General features: G+C 42.1%; 1 protein-coding gene across 1 annotated transcript; it reads right to left on the reverse strand.

The window, feature by feature from the left end:
• Positions 1–142: 142 nt before the first annotated feature.
• DBX2 (developing brain homeobox 2) lies at positions 143–20,467 on the reverse strand (the record flags this gene model as incomplete). The annotated part of the gene is made up of 4 exons (XM_082070972.1): positions 19,903–20,467; positions 7,697–7,792; positions 2,856–3,043; positions 143–457 (listed from the first exon to the last, which is right to left on the reverse strand). The coding sequence occupies exons 1-4, from the start codon at positions 20,237–20,239 to the stop codon at positions 143–145; spliced, it is 936 nt and encodes a 311-aa protein (XP_081927098.1). The 5' UTR covers positions 20,240–20,467.
• Positions 20,468–21,887: the final 1,420 nt, after the last annotated feature.

Genomic DNA, 21,887 nt, shown 5'->3' on the forward strand with positions numbered 1-21,887 from the left:
GTCATTTTAATGGTGTTAGACTTTAGCAAATTTACGAGGCATAAACTAGTTAGCTTTACAACGTCCAAATATTGTTAGTCTTAGAAGACAGCTCATTTGATGCCTGTGCTCTCCACTCAATTTACAGACTGCCCCTATTTCCTTAGGCTGTAACTGCCTTGTTTGCAGTGTCTTGGTCAGGATACAAATACAGTGGGCTCTGCGATGAATTTGCTCTGGGAGGTGGTTGTGTACCAGTCAGTCTTTCAGAATTTCCTGGAGAATTCTCCCTCCACCTTGGACTCGCCTGCTCCTGAGACACTTCCCACACAGATGGGCATGGGGAGGTAAAATTCACGCTGGATCGTGAGAGGTAGTTCTCCTGAAGACCTTCTTCTTGGAGGCACCTGTTTGAAAGCACTTCTTTTTCTTTGGAGTTTCGCCATTTCATCCTTCGATTCTGAAACCAAATTTTCACCTGTTGACAAGTTAATGAGAGTTTATTATCATTATTTTCTTTAAACAACTTTACCCTAACAAGTTTTTTTTCTTTCCATCCCCTTAGTTTCATGTTCCTTCCTTATTCACTGTTACAGTAGATCCAGTGAAGCTGACTGATTGACATTTACAAATACTCTCTTTGACTTTCACCACCAAACAGGTGATTGTTTGGCTTAGACTGGAAAAAGGACAGCCTAGGGGCTAGGGATAGAGAAATCTCCTATAGCAAGATCCCTCTAGACAGAAAAGGATTCTCAGAGTAAATCAGCATTGTCATTAACAAAACTAAGTGATACTACTGGTGATGCAAAGCCTTCTATTTAAAAGAGACTCTAAGAACCATGACAGTCCCATTCACAAGGATAGCTAAAAACAGCTTGGCCATATAGCTTCAAAATGTGTGTTATGACATTTGACACAGTAGCGAGGATTTAAAGGCATTTTGTCTGCCTGACTACGGTTTTCCAGGAGCTGCCTAGAATCCATTTGCTTTTGAGATAAAATCCATTTTTCAAAACCTTTGAGTTGCAAAGTTTGATCACGAGTGTTCAAAGGCATTTATGAAATGCTGGGAAAAGCTCAAGGAAATATACATCTAGGAACTGGTTTTACATACAGAGAAGAAATAAGGGGTGGGGAGGGAATCAGTCCAGCTATTCAGATTGTGTTCCATTTTCCCTTAAATATTTGCGATTCTTTCTAGTATTCAGACACTTGATGTTAAGACAAAGGGGCTGTGCCATTGCCTTAGATGTCAGGTACTGTTCCTCCAGCACAACTGAAAAATTGAAGAAGTAAATTTCACAGCAACTGCTCTTCCTTTCATGAGGAAAAAAAAACCACTACAACAAAATAAAACAAAACAAATCCACAAAAAACCCCCACATCGGTCTATTGTTATTGTGAAATTATTTTCCTATAGTGGTAGTTGTTCCCTATGTGTCATTCCACATTCCACACATGCTCTTTTGAATATCAAGAACACTGAAGAAAAACTCAAGGAGATAGTTGTAATATTAGGAATTTGATTTCATATTGAGAAATTTTTAGGCAGCAGACTGGTGTGTGCAATTGCATGTTTTCATTAAAATAGTTTATCCTGCACAGATTACAGCTCTGTTCACCACACTGAGAAGCACCACACTGCTGCTTTTTTTGTTTTAGTTGCAGTGATTGCAATGGAGTCAAGAGTCATTCAGGTTGCAAGGAACCACTACAGACCACAAGATCTGACCTCCTGTGCAAAATGGAGTCAACTGTGAGGTTAGATCAGATTGTTGAGGGCCTTGTCAAGCTCTGAAAATCTCCAGGCTAAAGATGATGAGACTCCCATCTCCACTCCCAGGCTTTTGTGCCCCCCAAACAGCTTCTACCACACATATCTTAAGCATGCTGCATGCAAATAAATGAAATAGTACTTTTACTCTCTGTCTTTCAGCTGTACTCTAGAGATCTGCATCTATTCCAGCACCTTCAGAATCCCACCCGCCAGAGGCTGGTATGTTCATTTTCTGCTGTTACATGCCCTCACAAACATTCTTTCCACTTTCTTTCAGGTTTCATGCTCTTCAAGCCAGGCACTTTTCCTTTGTTTTTACCTGCAGTTAGATCAGGCCCCTGAGATTCCATACTGAGCTGCTGCCACTGAGCACTACCATTAACGTGCTCCTTCAGTTAGACGAGCTCACTGGAGGTTTTAGACCCTCAGCTAAACTCTCAAGTCTTGCAATTAGGCCAACTCAGACTCAGGTGAAAAATCTCACGAAATGTGAATTGGTAAATAAAGTGGGAGCATTTTAGAAGGTCACCCTGCAAAATTTTTCTGTCTACAGTTTCTCTCAGCTCCGAGGATCTCTTTCTTTGTGCAGCTAAGTTTCTTTCTGTAGGGGTGGTTGCCTGTCTCCTGGTGCAGAATGGTTCCAGAGCAAGTGCTGTCAACTGCATTGTCACTGTTCAGCAGTTCATCTGCAAGTGCAAAGGGTGCTCAGAGGAACGGAGGAGGGCTCTGTGCTCTGCTGTTTTCTGCCTGGATCACTGCCTGTCAGGCAGTGGGATGGAGCACAGTTTCCTACCCCAAAGCTCCTGGGGGGTTCTGTCAGACAGCAGAACGGGTGCTGGAAATGAAATGCAGAGGTCATGTTTCTCCCACTTGGTGTGAAAATGGCGTGATCGACTTTTGAATGAACGCCTCCAGGAAATAAACTAGGAACCTGTTCAAGCATTCCTTAGTTAAAACTGCCATTGATTTACTGAGGTCTTTGCTCAGTGAAGAAGTGCAGGGTGCCCCTGTGCTGTTCAATTTTCCTCCTTCAAAGCCACTTTAAAGATTTTTACACAAAAAGACAAAAGGTCACAGATGTTCTGCTGTTCCTTACCTGAGACTCCTTTAGACCCAGGTTAATGGCCAGTTTCTTCCTATCTGTTTTACTGATATACTTCTGCTTCTGAAACATTTTCTCCAAAGCTTTCCTCTGGTCTTCAGAAAAGACAGCTCTTCTTAATATGCCTCTCCGGGCTTTGGAGTTAGACTCCTGGGTCAGAAGAGGCAGGACACTTTCCTCTCCTAGTGGAAATGGATGAGAGTTACACATATCTAACACATATCAGAAAAATATTAAGTGCTGTTCATTATAATACTAGCAGGCTACTGTCCCACTTTTGATTTGTTGGTGTTACAAGTGTGTCGTAATGCTTCAGTTGTGTTCATTAAGGACTAAATCCTCACTTGCATCTAGAGGTGTTGTCAGTGGTCAAAAGTCTCCCCTTGACATGGTAAAAAGTAAATCAGATGAGTTCATAGAGAAAAATTAACACAAGACCCATGCTACTGTAAAATTCAAATATAGTCAGGGAGAAACTTCTCCACTTTCCTTTCCACAATATCATCACTGAGTGAACTGCAGTAAGTTTTCCTAGGAGTTTATTTTCTCCTTGTGAGAAGCGTAGCACCAGATAAAAGTGGTCTGTAATACTGATTCAAAGAAACTAAATGAGCTTTCTTTAGTTTTGTTTACTAACGAAAAGCTTTCAGAGTGAACTATTTCTCAGAAAATCGCTGGCCATTCAATTACTCATTCTGGAAACCACAGCAATTTCTTTATTACAGGATTTGGGGAGTACTTGAACTTACTCCTTTCAGCCCGGCTTCTAATCCTTTGACATCTCATAGCAAATCCTGGGAGGGCAGTTTTCAATGAATCCAATCCCGTCCCCTTGATCTATGCCTAGAGGGAATCCTTCCCTGGAAAACGGCCTCAAAGATGGGGAAATGAGCTGCAGTGGAGACCTGTTCGCATTGTCCCTTCACTGGCCTCACAAAGAGCACAGAAAACCCAAATCCAGATAAATCTCTCGCCTTCCTCACACCCAATAGAGCCTAAAGCCACAGGGCTTTCCCATGCTCCCTCTCCCCTAGAAGGATGTGGTGCAAGGCCAGCAGTCCCTGGTGAGGCTTGGTACGCCTCCAGCGCTGCTCGCTTCCCCAAATGCTCGCCCAGGGAGCAGGACCAGAACCCGGCTGAACAGGGCCTGTCACCAAGTGCTGGACATGATAATTGCATGGGACAGTTGCAAGGAGGCCAGGAAAGAGCTGCCCTTTGATTCAGAAACCTGTGCCACAGTTATATAGCCACCGGCACCTATGACCTTTCTGTGAGAGGGCAGCCATGAAGGTGGCTTTGGTTTGCACTGCAGGCAGGTTAGACTCTACAGGTACAAGCTGTCCTCCCGTCCATGTCACCCTCCCAGGTACATGGGTCAACACTGCTATCCCAGTTTGTAGTTAGAGTAGCTGCAAAGGTGTGCTGCTGTTGGATGTCTGTCAAGAACCATTTTCATACTGAAGCCAATGGCAAAATCCCGATGTAAAGCAGAATTTCCAAAAGATTGCTCATTCTTTCATGAAAAAGTCTATTCTAGTTAGCAATAGCTGGGGCAGGGGGGCAGTAAATACATTTGTCCAATAGATTTAATGCTCTTGAAAATACTAATTTAATCCAGATGCAGCTTTCACAAACTGTTCCTTGGGGCTACACCACATTTCAACTTCCATGTACTATACATATACACACACAGGTATGTGTATCTTTAAACACCAACAGAGAAACAAGCACACATACACTGTGGATGTTGTAGAACTGTGTATGTATAATGCTGAGAAACTGAAGTGTATACATGTATGTCTTGCAAAGCTGACTAAATACTTTTGTGGTGCATATGTGACTGGTTTGATATTACATACATACATTGCCCTGCATCCTGCCTCCAGCTGTGGCCAGTAGAGGAAGCAGATTAGAGGCTCAGCAAGCACACAATGATTCTTCCTTAAAATACACTGCCACTGTCAAATGTAACTGATTTAGGAGCCGTTGCACTCTGCTAGACATGCCTTTCTTGAATTTTTCTACACCACAAGAACCCATCTTTACACTTGGCCCCAATAACAGCCTGTGGCAAAAACTAATCATTACAATTTAAAATGTTACAATATAAGGAAGTCTAAATTTATACGGATATATTTCACTTGTCAAAATTATATTTGAGATCAGATACAAAAATCATAACCTATTGGTTACTGTCCTGATATTTATGACACAGTGAGACACAGTCAGGCTCCATCCAAACAACGAAAAAAACCTATTTGCAGAACAAAAGTCAAAATGCCATGATGGAGGTCTCTGCAAAGGGCAAGCTGAGTTCATATTTCTCTAAGGAGAGCACAGCCCCCTCATGACCCCCACCCCAAGCTCCCACCCTGCCCATGCAGCTGGGGGCAAATACTGGCCCTTCTTCCTCAAGCACGTTTTCCCTTCTTCTTGCTTGAATTTGGCGAATTTAGGTACCTTCTTCCAGGTAGCCTCTAGGTAGTTTTGGATGAATCACCAGCCATTTTCAAGTTTACTGGAAGGTACAGTAGAACCTTTTAGGGAAGGTACAGCAGAAGAGCTGGTACCTCATCCCCACCGCGGAACGAGAGGCACCAGCGAGGGAAGAGGCGGAACTGGCTGGTTCGTGTCTCCTGGGCTCCATTCCACAATGGAGTTGTCAGCCAAGGACAGCGGACGCCAGATTATGTGACCCCTTAAAATTTGTCTTGCCTGGCTGGTTGTTAACAGTCAATCAGCAAAGAAACAACCTCCTGCCAGAGTCCCCAGGCACCAATTAATTCCCATGCAGGCAGTATGTAGGGTATGGCTTAACACCTGTATTAAACTAACTTAATAGTGAAGAATCTACACACTCTAAAGCACAGTATGTGACTGATTTCAAAAGATTAACTAAACAAAATTTAATGATGAGCAGAATGAGCACAAGCAATAGCAAACAGCCACTGGGTCAAAAATTTGGAACTTGTGTTTGGGATAATGAATACTCTCCCCCAACTGACTAGCCTAGATAATTTCTGTAAGAATACCCCATATTCCAAAATGCATTCTGACTGCTCACAGTGGATTTTTCAGTATGGCAAGATAGGCAGTCATTCATACATTTCAACAGTTCCACCAAAATGAAATAAGTCAGTTTGCAGCCTGTCATTCTGAACATGCATCAAAAGGTTTCGTGTTCTGCTGATATATATGTGAATCTGTTACCAACTACTTCCTATGTTGCTGGTTTGATTTTTGTTTTGCTTCAGGTTTTTTTATTTTGAGTCTTTCCTTTGTAACCTAATATATAGTGATAAATGTCCTCTTAATCTGTGGAACAATCTTCATTTGCCTTCATGGCAGAGACCACCTTGAAGGAGCAAGTAAAAGCTTTAGTCATGGTTTCCATTTTTTCATTTGAATTCAATACATTCTAGTTAAATGGACAATTAATAGGTCACTTCCAAAATAGTAGTGTATCAGTCCTGGTTAATAAACAATCCCCACAGTTGATAATGGGCCTATGTATTCAGCAAGTCCCTGTATACACTCAGCTCATCCACTAAATCCCTTTTCAGGTAGACAGGGTTATATGGGAAGATGAGCTAGAATGAGTCTATAAAAGTCAGTTTCATTCACTGCTTTATTTTTCAGTCAAGTGCTTTAAATGGTGTCCAGAAAATCTCTTGGAATGTGAGACAGGAGAAAAGACTGGCACATAGAGTATTGCTTTATGGCCATACAAAAGGGCAACTGACCCTTGCCCAGGCCTTTTCAATGTGAAATGGTTCCTAAAGTTCATCTGCACAGTGAAAAATTGTGGTGAGGTCGCGTGTGGATGAGTAAAGTGAAAGTGGTGATTGGTCATGGTGCTGTCAGCCATTGTGGGAGAGCCGGGGCCACGTAAAACGCTCTGTGGGAAAGTGTCGGCCCCCTGAAGAGGTGCTCAGAAACTTGCAGCTCATTAAACTGCCAGCATTTGCTGCCTCACTTGTCAAGAATCATTCAACTTAGCAACTGCCCTTCTGAAACATTCATAAAACGCATGCACGTAGTCAGGAAGGGTTGGAATGTAACTGTGATTAAAAAAAAGTATATGTTAGAACACATATTAACTCAAATTTTCATTTGGATTTGACATGGGATTTGTGTTTTTGTCTTTTTTGAAGGACGAGGAAACACTTCTATTTGCATTCCTGAGCCATAAACACGTAAAATCATGAATATCCATTCTTGCACTATGGCATGCAAACTTCCCAATCAAGGTTAAGTTTAGGTTTGGATTAAAGTGTGTTCCAGGTCTTAATCCTGAATGTATAATGTATACCAGCCAAAATTCTCTTCAATTTACATCTTTATTTTTTTTACATTATAATTAAAAAAGAAAAACAAATTAAACACGTGCATGCATTTGGCTTCTACAAAAAGAAGGACTGTTTTACTTAAATAATGCTCAAGCTTCTGGAATCATAATTTATCCCTAACAGACATTAAAATGCAGCATCCATTTCAAGATCTTTCAGCTCTTTTTCTATTTGCCAATGTTTATTGAGACAGATTTTTAAAAGAGTTACTGATTTTAAAGAATCTTTTCTAGCAAACTGAAAACAAGGAGCTTTCCTAGGTTAGCTCTGTCTGCGTGTCTCAATGCCATTAGAAACCTCTCACAATTGCTCAGTGTACTTAAGTTTGATAAATCTTTGGAAACCCTCTGAATAGGATTGCTGTGATTTTACTAAGGAATTAGCTGCTGCCATTGCATCACCAATTAGTTTTCCAGAACACATTAAATCCTGCTGCTTTGGTTTACAGAATAACTCAAGCATTACTGATGAAGCATAAAAACTTACTTGGAAAAGCAGTGGGGGATGCAGGGTGCTGACAGGACCCACCGCAGCACGCCGAGTAGAATGGCGGGGCTCGGAGAAAAAAGTGTTTGGAAAGAGCTGCAAAGAAAGCAGAGATCTAATTGATTATCCATTGAGCTTAGGTGATATTCGTAACAACAGTCCTCCGAAAAGTCAGTGTGTAAAGTCCTGCCCCACAGGTTTTTTTCCCTTTTTTTTCAAGATGGTAATATTTTTAAGGCAAACAAAGACAAACCAAGTAATTGCTCTTTAATTTAGCAAGGCTATTTTACATGTGTAGCTTCAATATAATATGCAAAACTGTCAATGTATCTATCATAAGAATGAAACCCTGCAGATTTGAAATTTACTTCTGTATTTTCTATAATTATGGGGCTTTTTCCTAAATATTGAGATTGATCATGTTGTTTAAATAATATATTGTTGAAATAATGAGTATAATGCATCTGAAAAAGTTACTTTAAATAACTCATGATATAAGCATGATATCCTAGAAAAACAAAATCTATTATAAAAGTGAATCCTGTCTCTTCTGCTCATACTCCAATGCTGTTATCAGCACTCAGACCAATAAGAACTTCAAAAAATAACAAATCTTCATGAATAAATTCTATTAAATGCAATGAGAAGAATCAGCTAAGCTCTACAGGCAAAAACTACAGGGCTTGATTCTGCTATCCTGATTTAAACGCATTCTTGCTGGGAAAGTGCTCTAAATTAAAAAAAAAATCACTGGCTAAAGAAGGTTCTGTTTAATAATTACAATAAAAAAATGTAAAATCATCCCACAGAATTAAGTTATATTTGTTAAAATTTCTACAGAATTTTTTTAAGCAATGAATTCTCTCTAATGTCTAAGAAGTGCTTCCAATTCTTACAAAAGTCTTCATTATCTCATAAACCCTTATTTCTTCTCTATAAAGCTTATGGGCTTTCCCATTAATCTTAATTACCTTTTAATTTCTGCTCATACTTGTCAACTGTGAAACCTGGAATAATTTTTTCTTTTGAAAATAGGTACATCATGTTTGCTAGAACTGTGTGCTTGTAAAATGTGATCAGCATCAAAACACTTATGTCACTTTCCTATTTTGGTTTAGGTAGTAAATAAACAACTCTATACCCAGTACTGTAGTTTGTCAGATCTCTAGGAAGATAAATAGATAAATGTATCTAAGCCATGTTGTTAACATTGAAGGGTTTTTCAAATGGAATTAAAAACAAAGATCACTCAAAATTAGGTTCCCAAGAATATTTTAAGGCATCATAATAAGTTTTCTGACAGTCAAATTTGCTGATCTTCCAAAAGAATAAACTATTGCTGTAGAAGCCTAACTCTAAAACATTTTTAAAATATTTACCTCTATTTTTTTAATGCATTCATACAAGCTTGTGAAAACTTATTCAGCTGTCATTATGAGTTGATTAGCATTTTTACTGCTAGAGCTTTCCATGGACACTTTAGTGTTTCTAATGAAATATATTTCAAGAGGAACTAACTGCCTATATATGAGGTGTACGCTTGCAAAATGTTTGCAAACAGGAATGATTTACATCAAGCATTAGTATTCTAAAGCCTCTTTTCCACATGAGACCATCAGTTGTGGAACTGCATCCTAAGGAGCTTGAAACAGCCAAGAATGTGCAGCCAAATATTACCTATTTTACATATCCAAGGGGCTTCAATGCAACTGGTGGCGTAAGTTGGAAGGAGTTTGACTAACTGAAGAAGCACAGGAGATGGAGAAGGTAAAGACCTGCCAGATCACCTCAGCCACCCTCCTGAACACAAGAACTTGTTCTTGACAGCATCTTCTATCTTCTGCAGGTCCCAAACTCCCAAGTAAAGAGCTTTTCCTCTCTTCCCTACAACCACGTTCCTCATGTCATTATCAAGTTTCATTTACAGTCAAGTAAAACTTTCCACCTTTAAAGACACAACTTGGTATACAGAAGGTGCCACACTCCGTTTCTTTGCTTCCTTTTCACCCAGCTCAAATACTCCTTGGCTGCTATGATGCCCTATCCCCATCAATCATTGCTCCAGCACCTCATTCATGCCATTTGATTTTTGTCAGACATGTTGGCCTGTCCTTGATATTCCCTGTTATGGTCTCTTAACTCTCTCCAGTTCCTTGGTCTTTTTTTGATAACATGGTGCTCATAATGGTATGTGACACAGCCGGGATATATCTGGATAAACCAGAAATGAATAAGCTATTGCTTTGGATGGATACCATGCTCCTGCAAATAAAGGTAGAGGACGAGGAAAGGACAGGTTTTCTCCATTAACTAAATCTCTCAACAAGCAAGCTACAAGCATAAAGGTCAGGAGACAGATCAGGGTCAAAACTTGAGACATTTTGCTTAAGGAAGCTCCAAAAAAAGCCACATATTTCCATGGATGTTGCTGGCAATGATTTAATGCACTAGGAGAGCACTGCAATGCAAACAAGAGAGATCTTAGCACTAATTCTGCTCAAGTCGACAGAAATAATGCTGCTGGCTTTCTTGGCCATTTTACTTAATTCCCTCAACCAACTGCTGTCTTTTCTGCCTGCATGGTGTGTATCCCTTTCAGGCAGAACATTCACTTAAGAGATAAGATGCAGGTGATATCCTCATATAACTCTGACCCAAGGGGTTCCTGAGACCATTTCTCAAGACTGATTTATTCTAAATCCTGTGAAATAAACAATGGCACTGTGTCTCCCTAAGCCTATAGCCAGTGCACACGTCTAAGTTTATAAACTTCCTTAATGTGCTCCAACTACACTGATGCACAAGTGAATTCTACGTTAAGTATCAAACCCCATCCCCAGGTCACATCTACTGAAGCTCTCGCACTCAAACCAACGTGTAGCAGTTACCCACAGTTTCATCAGTAAAAAAATCTGGCATAATACAGGGATATTCAACTCTACCTTGGGAGCTCCACGTAGAGAAAAAGGTTAATGCTTCAATCTAACACATCCGAGTATATTTTTTTATCTTTGATAGAAACAACAGAGAATATTCATCACATTAAATGCCTTCCACTGTCCACGTGAAACTTCACCAACAGAATGTGAATTGCTCAGAGAAAAATTATATATCTAATGCATATGTATTTCACAATTATACTGTGATTGTATCTGTATCACAACACCTATCAGTGCTGAGGACATTACACAGAAAGCATTGCCTATGCTTTTATTTTCTGTTCACATGTATCACAGTCACTCTACCAATATTTCTTGGTCAAGCAATCTGAAGCAAACATTGTTTGCCCTTCACACAAGACTGAAAATGGCCAAAAAGTCAGAATATTAGTTCTGTATTTATTGGACAGAATGAAGTACGCAATAACCAAAAGGTAGCTGTTCCTTCCAGTTATGTGGAATACACATTAATCAGGGGCCAAATCCCAGTAATTCTTAACAAGATACTTAATTCTGTTTCTGTTTTGCATTCCAATTTCATAAAAATAGAGACGGTATAGAATAAAGCATTTCACAAGAGTCAGATTTCATGGGTTTAGCTTCAGAAATGCATGAAAACTAAATATCAGATTATGGTATAAATGCCTTTTGGCACTCCAAAAACTGTACTATATTCTTTAAAATAAAATTTATTGCATGATAAACATAAAAGGATGAAATATCTAAAATTAATTTTTTCTTCACAAAAGATGCATTCTTTTGACACTGTTGCCGCATGCAAAATTTTAGTAATAATCTCATTTAAATTCAGCTTTGTGAGTAAAAAGCATTTTACAGACAATAAAATGATACTAAATATGCAAATGGCCCTCAAGCTCACCTAGTGCTAAAACTCAGAGATTAGTTCAGATACTGATATTTTAAAATACACTGCCAGCTCTGAAGATACTCTAAACTCAAAAGCCCTCCCATACTAAAAAGTCACGCTGACAGTGGGACGAGAAGTTTTCCAGAGTAAGGTTCCTCAGAACAATTCAGTTCAAATAGATATGTAATTTTAAAATGGCTTATTATTAAAGACACTGTTTGCTTTCCCTAGTCTTAGTGTTGTGAAATGGCTCAGGAAATATTGTAGGCTGTTAGCCAGCAGGAAAGGGGTAAAGGGTGAAGGAAAAATGGCTATTGAGGAAAAGTGAACTGATGATAAACTTCTACTATTACCCACACAGGCCTCCGCCACTGCACTGCACAAGGAACAGCAAGTATAGGGACAGGCCTCATGCTGCACAAACACTTTAATTCTCCTAGTATTGCTAAGTCCACATGAACTGCTTTCCACAGTGATGCCCAGGCTCCAGCCCTGGCCGGCAAATTAAAAATATTATCAGGAAAACGATCCCATTTCATCTGAGAACCTTGAAATGGTTTGTGCCCATGAAGTGGGCACAAGTAAACTGCAACATCCTACTTACATCCAGTCTTGGCAATGATTAAAGCAGGTTTTTGTGAGGCTGCAGTAAAGTTTCATGTCCTGAAAAGCTCACTGCAAATAGACCAGCAGCAGCTCTGCCAGTTAGTGGTCCAGCTGAGCCACATGGCACCATTTCTGCTCCTGAATCGAAAGCCCTGGGCCTCACAATGATCCATGGCTCTGTCCCCAGCAGTATTCAGACTGCAATGTTCCAGCAGCAGCTGTGCACCCCCAAAGCGCTTCAGCCAGCTGAAGGGGAGCTCCTGGCCATGAGAAGGAAACAACAGCCACTGCCGTATGCCATCAAAGGCAGTCACCACCACATGGACCACGCAAAACCTACTGCAAAAGCCTGTGGCACAGCATCCCTCAGAGCTGGCTCTCCTGCGCTCCCGAAGTCACTATCCATTCGTTTCCCGTTCATTCCTGTAAAACACGACCGCATGAATGCTCAAAGGAAGCCAAGCTGAAACGGCAGACCAGAGCAGCATATGCAGAACAGTTTTAAAATATTGGCAAATGTTCACAGAAAGGGTTTTGGAGTCCTAAATATATCTTTAGATCCTACACAAAAGGTGAACACGAGAAGTGGGCTTGCATTTTTACATTGGGTCTCGGTGGGGCTTTCAAAAAATAGCAGAGAGTTACACCAAAAAGAGCCTGAAATGGCTAACAGCATGATCAGCATTTTCTTACATCTCTAGCAATGTAGTGGCTGACAATCACACTGTGGAATATCTGAGATCATGTGAATCAGTGTCAATCTTCAGAGGCATCGCTCACATGTCTTATTACTAGGGCAGGATTTGCTGTACATGTATTATTGTTTTTTCTCCATCTGGAGAAATATAAGTGCCTTAGGCTGGTGATAACGCATGGCCAGATTTCACCTCTGTGACAACCCAAAGCAACAACCAAACACCACATCATTTTCCAAAGACAGCATGGGTCTCCTGGTGTCAGCAGTAAAGGTGGTTTCCACCCTCTCCATGCCTTGTATGCAGTCTTGTTGTTGAGAAAACTAGTATCTGGAAAGCTGTGGATTTACCAGATTTGTCTCTGGTTTTGTCCTTCTGAAGAAGATGTCCATGTGCTAGTGTGTCCCAGCACTTTCTGCTTACCAGTTCTTGTCAAAAGGGACATTACTGTCACTTCTCTGTCTAAAAGTACCTTGTCTGGGCCTCCTGTACAGTCAATGAGAAGATATAAGTAGCTCTGTATAGTGATTCAGCACCTTAAAATAGGCATCTAAGAAGGTAAGTTGTACCATCCTCTGGACGCGTCTCTCTGTATTGACTACAAATTAGAGAAGGTATTTAGACAACTAGATTAGACAAGATACCTCTTTTTTATTAAACAGCCAAACTACTACGACATTCTTATCCTTCATAGGTAACGTCAAAGGAATACAATCCTCTGTACCAACATAAAGACCCTGTAAAACATTATAAAATTCAGCCATAAGGGCACTAAAGTTATTTTATTTTATTTTAAATATATTACAATTTGTGTAGAAGTAATTTCCTCAAGCAAGGCAAAATTAGGGTCATATGCTACAAAAGGACAATTCACAGTTTTTTCATTGTTGCAACCCTAATTCGAAATCTTACCATAGGCAAAAAGCACCGTTTATTGTGGTGGTTTGCACTCATTAGCTAAGATTTCCTGCCTGGATCAATCTTCATTTGCTGCAGTATTGACAGCTCCAACCAGACAAAAGTCTCAAATTCAGCTAAACACTGTTAGAATGAAAAAAATAACAAATGGTGGATTCTTAAGCTTCTTTTTTATTTTTTTTTTTTGGTAACAAATGAGGTTATAGTATTTTAAAATATATACAAGGAAACACTTTTTCAAGTTGAACTCTGAGATATTCTCATAGTCACACATAGTCACAAGATGCCAGGGATGGGAACTATAACACCACCAAGTAGCCCAAGATTCATGCAGAAGAGGGAAAATCCTCAACATACATATAAAGCACCTCAACAGAATTATGTGGTATAACCTCAGAAAAAGGCAGCCTCCTAAGGGAAATTTTCATGCCCTTTTCAATACAAAGCAAAGGCCACTTATCTTCCAACATTATGACTCACCTCAAAGAAACACAGTCCAAGTTACTGAAAATATTTAGGTGCCTAACTTTGTAAGGATCAAGGTCTACATATCTGACATTTGAAACAGCCTCCTACTACCTTATGTATCTGGACTGGTTTCATTTTGAAAAAAACAACTTTCTCAATTCCACTATGGGTCATGACTGACCACAAAATATTAGAGTTATTTTACTAGAGTTAATTAGAAAAATCAGTTATTTTACAGAGCTGCATTATACAAGAATCCATAACAACTTCAGTGGACAGAAAACTTGCCTCCCAAAATCCAAGGGAATTTGTTAATGCAAAAGAAATCACAGTGCAATGAAAACTGAAATCTGCACTTTGGCAGAGAACTTGCCCGATGAGATTAATCCTCATCACATTCATGTCTCTTCTAAAAACATGAAGATTATACTACAAGATTTCAGAAGATCAGCTTACTCTGCAATACAAAATACATTTCACGTAAGCTAATTCACTACTGAAGCCAGGATCGATTCCATGTTTTCCTTCCACGAACTTCTATGAAGCCCCTCCACTGCTCTTCCTAGTGCAGCTTTGAGATCTTCTGGCAGTGCTTAAACTTTACTGAGGACCAAATCTGGGATGCCCTTCCTTTCTCAGGGCACAGCAAGAGCTGCTCACACACTCGCTGAGCCTGGCCTGCCGGGCTGGCGCAGGGTTGAGCTGTAGCTGGCACCAGTCTGGCTCTTGAGACCTTACAGTGAGAACCGAGATTTGTCCTTTACGAGCCATTTTGAGGCCACTCTTTTAAGGCATGCTGAGCAATCCAAAATGATTCTATTAAATGGCCCACAAAGTTAGCTGGAAGCAGGAAAAGATGCTGCATGCTGTGATTTCTGATACTTACACGAACTTCTCTGTCTCCAAAGATAAACTTCTAAAACAACACAGGTGTTTCAATGCTCCTGGCAATCAGGGCATAATAAAAGATGCCAAATAGATCTCCCCACCCTACAGAAGCTTTATATCCCCAGAAAATACCAACAAAACAGGAAAACCCCAAGACTTCTTAGTCAGCTTGTTGCCTGAGTGAATAGCACTTTCCAGAGGGTAGTGCAAGCCTAGAGGGAGCTGAGATACAACACTCAGTTCTTTCCTGCCTTTTATTTTACTGAAAGTTAGTGTTACATGTCACTTGAGGACACACTCTGGCTGCCAGTTGGTTTGAAATCAATAATAAATACGCATTTATTCAGTAAGAGGTGGTCCGGAATGAAGGGAAAAAAATCACGTCAGTAATTCAAGTATCTCCTGGTTGTCATAAAGAAACACAAGAGTTTTTACTAAAAAGGGACAATAAGGTGTATGGATTAAAATAACAGTGTTGCAGAATAGAACTGCTGTCCTTACCTCAAGGGGAAAAAACTGATACTGGTCCAAAGAGTTAGCCTGCAGGGGAAGGCTTGGTTTTATGTCCCTTCAATGCTACTGTTTTTCTGTATTGCCTTAGACAAGTCACCTCATTCCTTTTTCGCTTCAGCTCCTACTCTACACACTAGAAATGCCTCCTGTTGCACTGGTACGTTGTGATGATAAATGCATTAAAATGTAAAGTGTTCAAATGTTACAGAAAGAAAAGCTACATCTGTATCACAGAATGGATGTTTATTATTTATAAGTCAAATTTATATTTATGGTATACTTGTTTTAACTGCTTTGTGTTATTTTTACTGTACTTTATTCTGCTCTATTGTATGCTGAAGCTTTAGGCAAAAATTGCATAAGCTCAACTTTTCAGCAATTTTGCAAAGGAAGTATCTCGTTATTTATTTGTTTCATTGCGCTTTTCAGTTTCCTTTCTCTGTTAATCTATCGAAATGCCAAGATTAAAGCTGAAAGCCAGATTCTTGCCAGGTACCACTAATGACCATATTCAGGCTGTAAAGTCCTTAGTGTCATCCTCCTCCAAGGCAAATTACTTGAAAAGAGCAGAGATTTTCAGAAAATAATTTCAGATAGCAGGGTAACTTTGCATTTCTCAAGGAGGTCACTCTGATCTGGTGTCAGCCAATACTTCTGGAAATGAAGTCACGAGGAAAGATACAGAGTGGACCTCTTTAAAGAGCCTGTGCTACCGCAGACTGCATCTCAGCATCCTCCAGATAATTTTCCTATGTCACAAAACACTGAGGAAAACTGTCAAGTCTTCTAATTTATCCAGATGATGATAGGGCTGGCATACAAGGAGAAGGACCAAATCCCGTATTTGCAAGCAGACATTGAGGACTTCTTCCACACTTAAGAGTCTATTAGTTTGCTCAAAACTTCTATCTGGAGCTTCCCTGACACTTTAAGAAGCAGTGCAAGTCAGCTGCATAGCTGTAACATGATTCACTGGGAAATGCTGCTTTACAACAGCCCATTTTTAACAGTTTTTTAACCAGGTCTGGGCATCCAGCGTTTAAAATGCAGAACCAGATTCTGTACTGCTTTACCTAGTCAGGGTAAGAATGTGTAAGAATACACATCATATGCAAAGTTCTCACACAGCAGTACAGAATTACGCATTTATTTTATCAAGGTAAAAGGTCTCAAAAGAGAAGAATCAGCACACAGGCTGGCAAAAATTCAGTTCAACTAAACTGAAACACAGGGCTCATCCTGCCTGTTCAAGCTGGTGAGCCCAGCTCAGTGTTTCATCGCCAGCGCTGGGGCTTCAGTGCAAGATGCCAGAAAGCCTGTGGGAATCCCAGGCTGGTATAAACTGGCATATCATTGCAGAAGGCAAGCGAGTTTCTCATCTAGCAGTAATGCTCCTTCTGCTTTTCCTTCTTAGATTTTATGTAATATGCTGCTTGTTCATGCAGTTGTACTCTGAACTCAAAATAAACTACATTAATCTTAAAAACCTATGATTTGACTACATTTCATTTTAAAAAATCAATGTAACGATGGAAAGTGATTATCTTAATCTTATAATACATTTCTTTCAAGCCCGCTCATTAGATGATGTATCTTAGGGTGTGATAATTTGAGAGTACTTTTTCAGGTTTTCATTTAGGATAATTTTGAAGAACTCAAAATACGTATGCAGATAAGCACTTCAAATGGTCACAATAAATCCTTTGAAACCTGTAAATTATGGGAATGGAAACTTGCTGATAAAACTTTGCTGCTGAGGACTTACAAAGAGAAAAGCTTCCAAGACCAGATGCCACAGATCAAGAGTACCATCTCACTTGATCTTCTTTGCAGCCATGGGTAAAAGTTTTACACTTTACAGAAAGAATACAGGATTTTCATACCTCATCAGAATCAGGGACAACATGAGCAACACAGATTACTGATTCAAAAAAATCTTATATTTTTCCATTACCTTTTTTATAGGCCTTTTTAAAAATTTTAGAAATCCTGGATCATGCCAAGCTAGTTTGTGAGAGCACATTTAGTCCCTGCATGATCGATAAAGCACTTGCTAGTTCAGAAAGACTAAAAAAATCATTTTACTTTATCATGTTCAGTAGTCTTTATGAAAAACTTTGACCAAGATTTTCCAAAATGCCATGTGATTCACAGAGTCCAAATAGGAAAGACTTTATTCCTCCAAAAACTCACAAAAATCAGTAAATTAAAAAAAAAAAAAAATCTACCTCACACAAATTCCCTACTTCAAGCACTTTCATTAGTCCTTAGAGGCTAAAATTCTTATTCTGACAAAACACTCTTTTGCCCCATCACTGCATGAACAAGAAACATAACGCACAGCCTGACCACCCCAGCCATACTCACAAATTCAAGTGTCCAGTCTGAACAGTTCCCCCAGCGTCCGCCCACACTGCAGAAAAGAGACTCCTCAGAAACCACAAAATCTGTCTCAGCAGGACAGTTCCAATCTAATTTACGTTTTTATGAAAGTTCAGATACCTAAGAGTCCTCATCACTTTAAGTCATGTAAGTCACATCAGAATCAACAGATCCCTGTTAGAAAATATATCTCTTTGTTGTCCATCTACATTTGCAGGAGTGCAAATGCATGAGGAAACCTAGTATTTCTCACTGCTCAAATGTAAGACCCTAGTGCTTTTGTCCAAAGCTCCTTCTGAAATCTCTCGGAGATGTGGGATTAGAAGAAATACAGGATTGGACTCCAAAATCACTAGGCAGGCCTGCAACACTTTGATAAGTTCACGAGTACCACTGTAGGCCAATCAAATACAGAACAAATCCTGCAAGCAAGCATTTGAAAAATTAAGCACTCAGGAACTTTAGTAATACTTAGAAAAAGTTTACCTATGGTGGTGAGTGCTGGGGCATTCTGCTATCTCCCCTTTTACACGTGCTCTGTACACAAAAATGAAGCATTTTCTTTCAAGCTTTTGCTGGCGCAGGGGGGTGGTGGAGGGTGGGTGTGAAAATATGCACCTAACTCCAGAAATATTATATTTGTCCCATTTCCTGGCCTGGCCTGTAGTTAGTTAAAATAAACATGTTTAACTAACCAACACACTTAAGATAATACTTACAGCAGCTGAGGTCTGGACTATTCAGAGATGTTAACGTACACTACTTTGACTCCCTCCTGCCCATCTTTAAAGTACATCATGCTAAAGGATAAAAAAAGTGTTTTGGATTTTGCAGAAGAGTTTTTAGGATTTAACTGAAGTAAAATTATGCTTGTAAAGAACTGTTATTAACTCCAGTTCTAAACCGAGCCTTTTGGTTTCATAACTTAAAGCCTTACTTCAATAAATATGATTCTTTGTCTGATTTTCATTTTAAGTACATTTTAAATGGCAAGATCATATATAAAAATTCTGAAGACAGCACACAAGGCTGAAATAAATTGATATATTACAACAGAAAGGCAAAATGCAATATGCATGGCGAGTCTAATAGCGAATTTTATGATTTACCTTTGAATTCAACTCCAAAAAGTTCAGTGAATGACAATGTGCACATTCCTGAAAATGCTTTAAAACGCTATTCACGTCCAGACAAAATACATTTATATGAAAACCGGCCTATTGAATAAACGAAACCTGTTTTGTGGGACTATTTGCTTCCAGCTGCGCCAGCTCACCGGGGCCCGTCGGGGGCCGCGGAACTGGTCAAACCGGCACCGGGGACTCATCTCCCGCCACCCGGGCTCTAACACCGGACTGCAAGGCTAATTACAGCCCTTTTACAGCGCTTTAAAGCTTTTTTGCCCTTGCTGTCCACCAGGGACCGGGCACCTTGGGAGGGGGCTGCTGCTACCGCCACGGAGGGGGACGGGACCGCTCGTCGTTCTCCCAAAAGTCGGCATTCCGGATCCTCCCGGAGCGCTTGTCGGCGGTAACGCGCTTTCACCACTCCTCCAGGCTGGGAAGAACTAGCAGAGCCGACAGAACCGCGATTCGGGGCAGCGAAGGCGCTCCTGGCTGCCGGCACAAGGCTCGACCGCGCTCACTGCACCCACAGGTGCGCCGGCCCGCGCCGTCTGAAGCCACCGCCCGGCTGCCCTCACACCCGGCCCCTCGCCCGCTCCTCGGGGTCCCGTCTCCAGCGGCAGGGCCAGACCCTCCGCCGGGACACGGCGTCCCGCCGCCTTCTCTGGGCTCGTCGGAGCGGCCGGCAGGAGGGGAGCGGCCGCGTCTGTCCGTGCCGCCGTGCGGAGGCCCAGGGCCGAGCCCTCGCGAAGCCCCTTCTGCCCCGTCCCCCCGCGGCGGGACGCGGGACGGGGCCGGCGCTCACCTGTGGCTGCCGGCGGGAAGACGCCGCCTCTCTCCGCCGCCGGAGCCCGCGCTGGCAGGCGGCCGCCGTCCGCCGCTGAGGGGTTAAGCACTTGAAAAGCCCATCTTGTCGGGTAGGGACCCCCTGAAGGGTTGATTTGTTCCGCCGCGGGGCACAGCTTGAGTGGGACGGGGCTGGCGGGGAGGGGACGGAGCTGGGCAGGGCTCGGCGGCGCCCCGGCCCGCAGCAAGTTCTCGATGAGGAAACTTTTGCCCAGGTTGCCGAAGCCCGGCGCGGCCGGCAGGTTGAGGAGAGCCGAGGAGCCCACCAGGTCCCAGTACAGGGCGCTGGGCAGCATAGCGAGGGTTTTCACCCCTCCTCGTCCGGCCCGGCCCGGCCCAGCCCAGCCCGGCCCGGCCGCCGCGGCCCCTCACTGGGCTGGGACGGGGCGCCGGGCTATGGGGCCGGGCGGGCTTGCGGGGCGCCTCCCCGAGGGCTGAGGGGAACGGAGCGCAGAGCTCGGCGGGGCGCTCCGTGGAGATGCGGCGCGCCTCTTCGGCGGGCTGGAAGGTGTGTCCAAGCGCATTCATTATGTCAGCCGGGGACGGGGAGTGATGGACGCGGCCAACAATACCGCCTTGCCCGGCAGCCCCCCGGGGGAAGGGGGGCAGGGCGGGGAGCCGAGCGGGCCTGGCGCGGGGGCGCTTGTCCCGCGTTGCCCGCCCGACCCCCCGGGCCCGCCGCCATGTCGGGAGGCCGGGGCGCCCCCTCAGGGGGTGACATGGCGGCGGGCGCGCTTCTCCCGCCGCGGGGCTGCACCTGTGCGGGGGGGAAGGGAAAGGCCTCCGGCCCGGCGGGGACGTGGCTCCGGTGCTGGCCGCGACGAGATCATGTCGACCTAATGATCCCATGAGGTAATGGGAAGATAGTCATTAGCTCACTCCCTCTGGGCATTTTTATCTGGCCTGTTTTTTTTTTTTCTCTAGTTACCCCCACACACGCTGGATTTTCAACATTTGCCTCAATAAATCTAATTAAGATCAGCATGGCACTGTTAATCATGTTCTCCTCGAGAGGTGGGACCATGCTTTCTGTGGGCATAAACATCTTTTCACAGGGGAGGCTCTGTCTGTTTCTACTTTCTTGTGTGTATTCTTATTTGTTTTCTTGCAAACTATGTAATATGGCAAAGATGTCTCATGTTCCGATTCAAACACTCATGCAAAAAGTTAAAATTGGATGCCATTCCCAAAGACCTGAAAGCATCTCCCCGTTCTGTAGAGAAAACCTTTTATTTTAAAGCAGCTGTTCAACAGTCTTACCTCAGGGATATTCCCTGCAAAATACTCGCGAGCAGATGTGTCCCTTGTTTTTGTGTTGCAGTAGGAGCATAACCCCTTGGAAGTCAGGGCAGTTCATAGGTAAAGCCGATCATCCATGTCCTCTGACTGCAAATGTTAGGAAATGTAACTACTCCTACATTTGTACAGTCCTAATATTACATTCGGCCCTTAGAAGGCAACCATTAGGCCGATGTGGCCACCGGTGAAAATGAGTTTGACACCTCTGATCTAAGTGCTGCATTACTAAGTAATACCTTGGGAGATGTGAATTAAGCACTTGGGTGTCACAAACTTTCCTGCACATCCTTGAGTAGATTGGCCCTACCAGAGTTTGTGCACTTACTCCACTTGCACCAAGATGTTGTTACCTGTGGTGAACGGGAACCTAAGAGTTGATAAGAATCCTTCACGCCAGGGGCCCATTGTAGTCTGACCTGCTGTCTTCAACAGTGGCTCTAAGTATGAGGAAGAATGAGACCAAGACAAGCGTATCTGATAGTTTTGCCCTGATGCAGTCCCGCTCTTTAACTATTCTCAGTCTAAAGGATTTCCACAGCTTAAGCACTTCTGTTTACAGATCTGAAGCATTTCAGCTTTGTAAACTCAAGGTACTAATCCAAGTATTTTACCTGTGAAAATTTTGAGACTGGAGTTGACTTTTGA

This window comes from Streptopelia decaocto, assembly GCF_964273445.1.
Source record: "Streptopelia decaocto genome assembly, chromosome: 1".
NCBI classification, from domain to species: Eukaryota; Metazoa; Chordata; class Aves; order Columbiformes; family Columbidae; genus Streptopelia; species Streptopelia decaocto.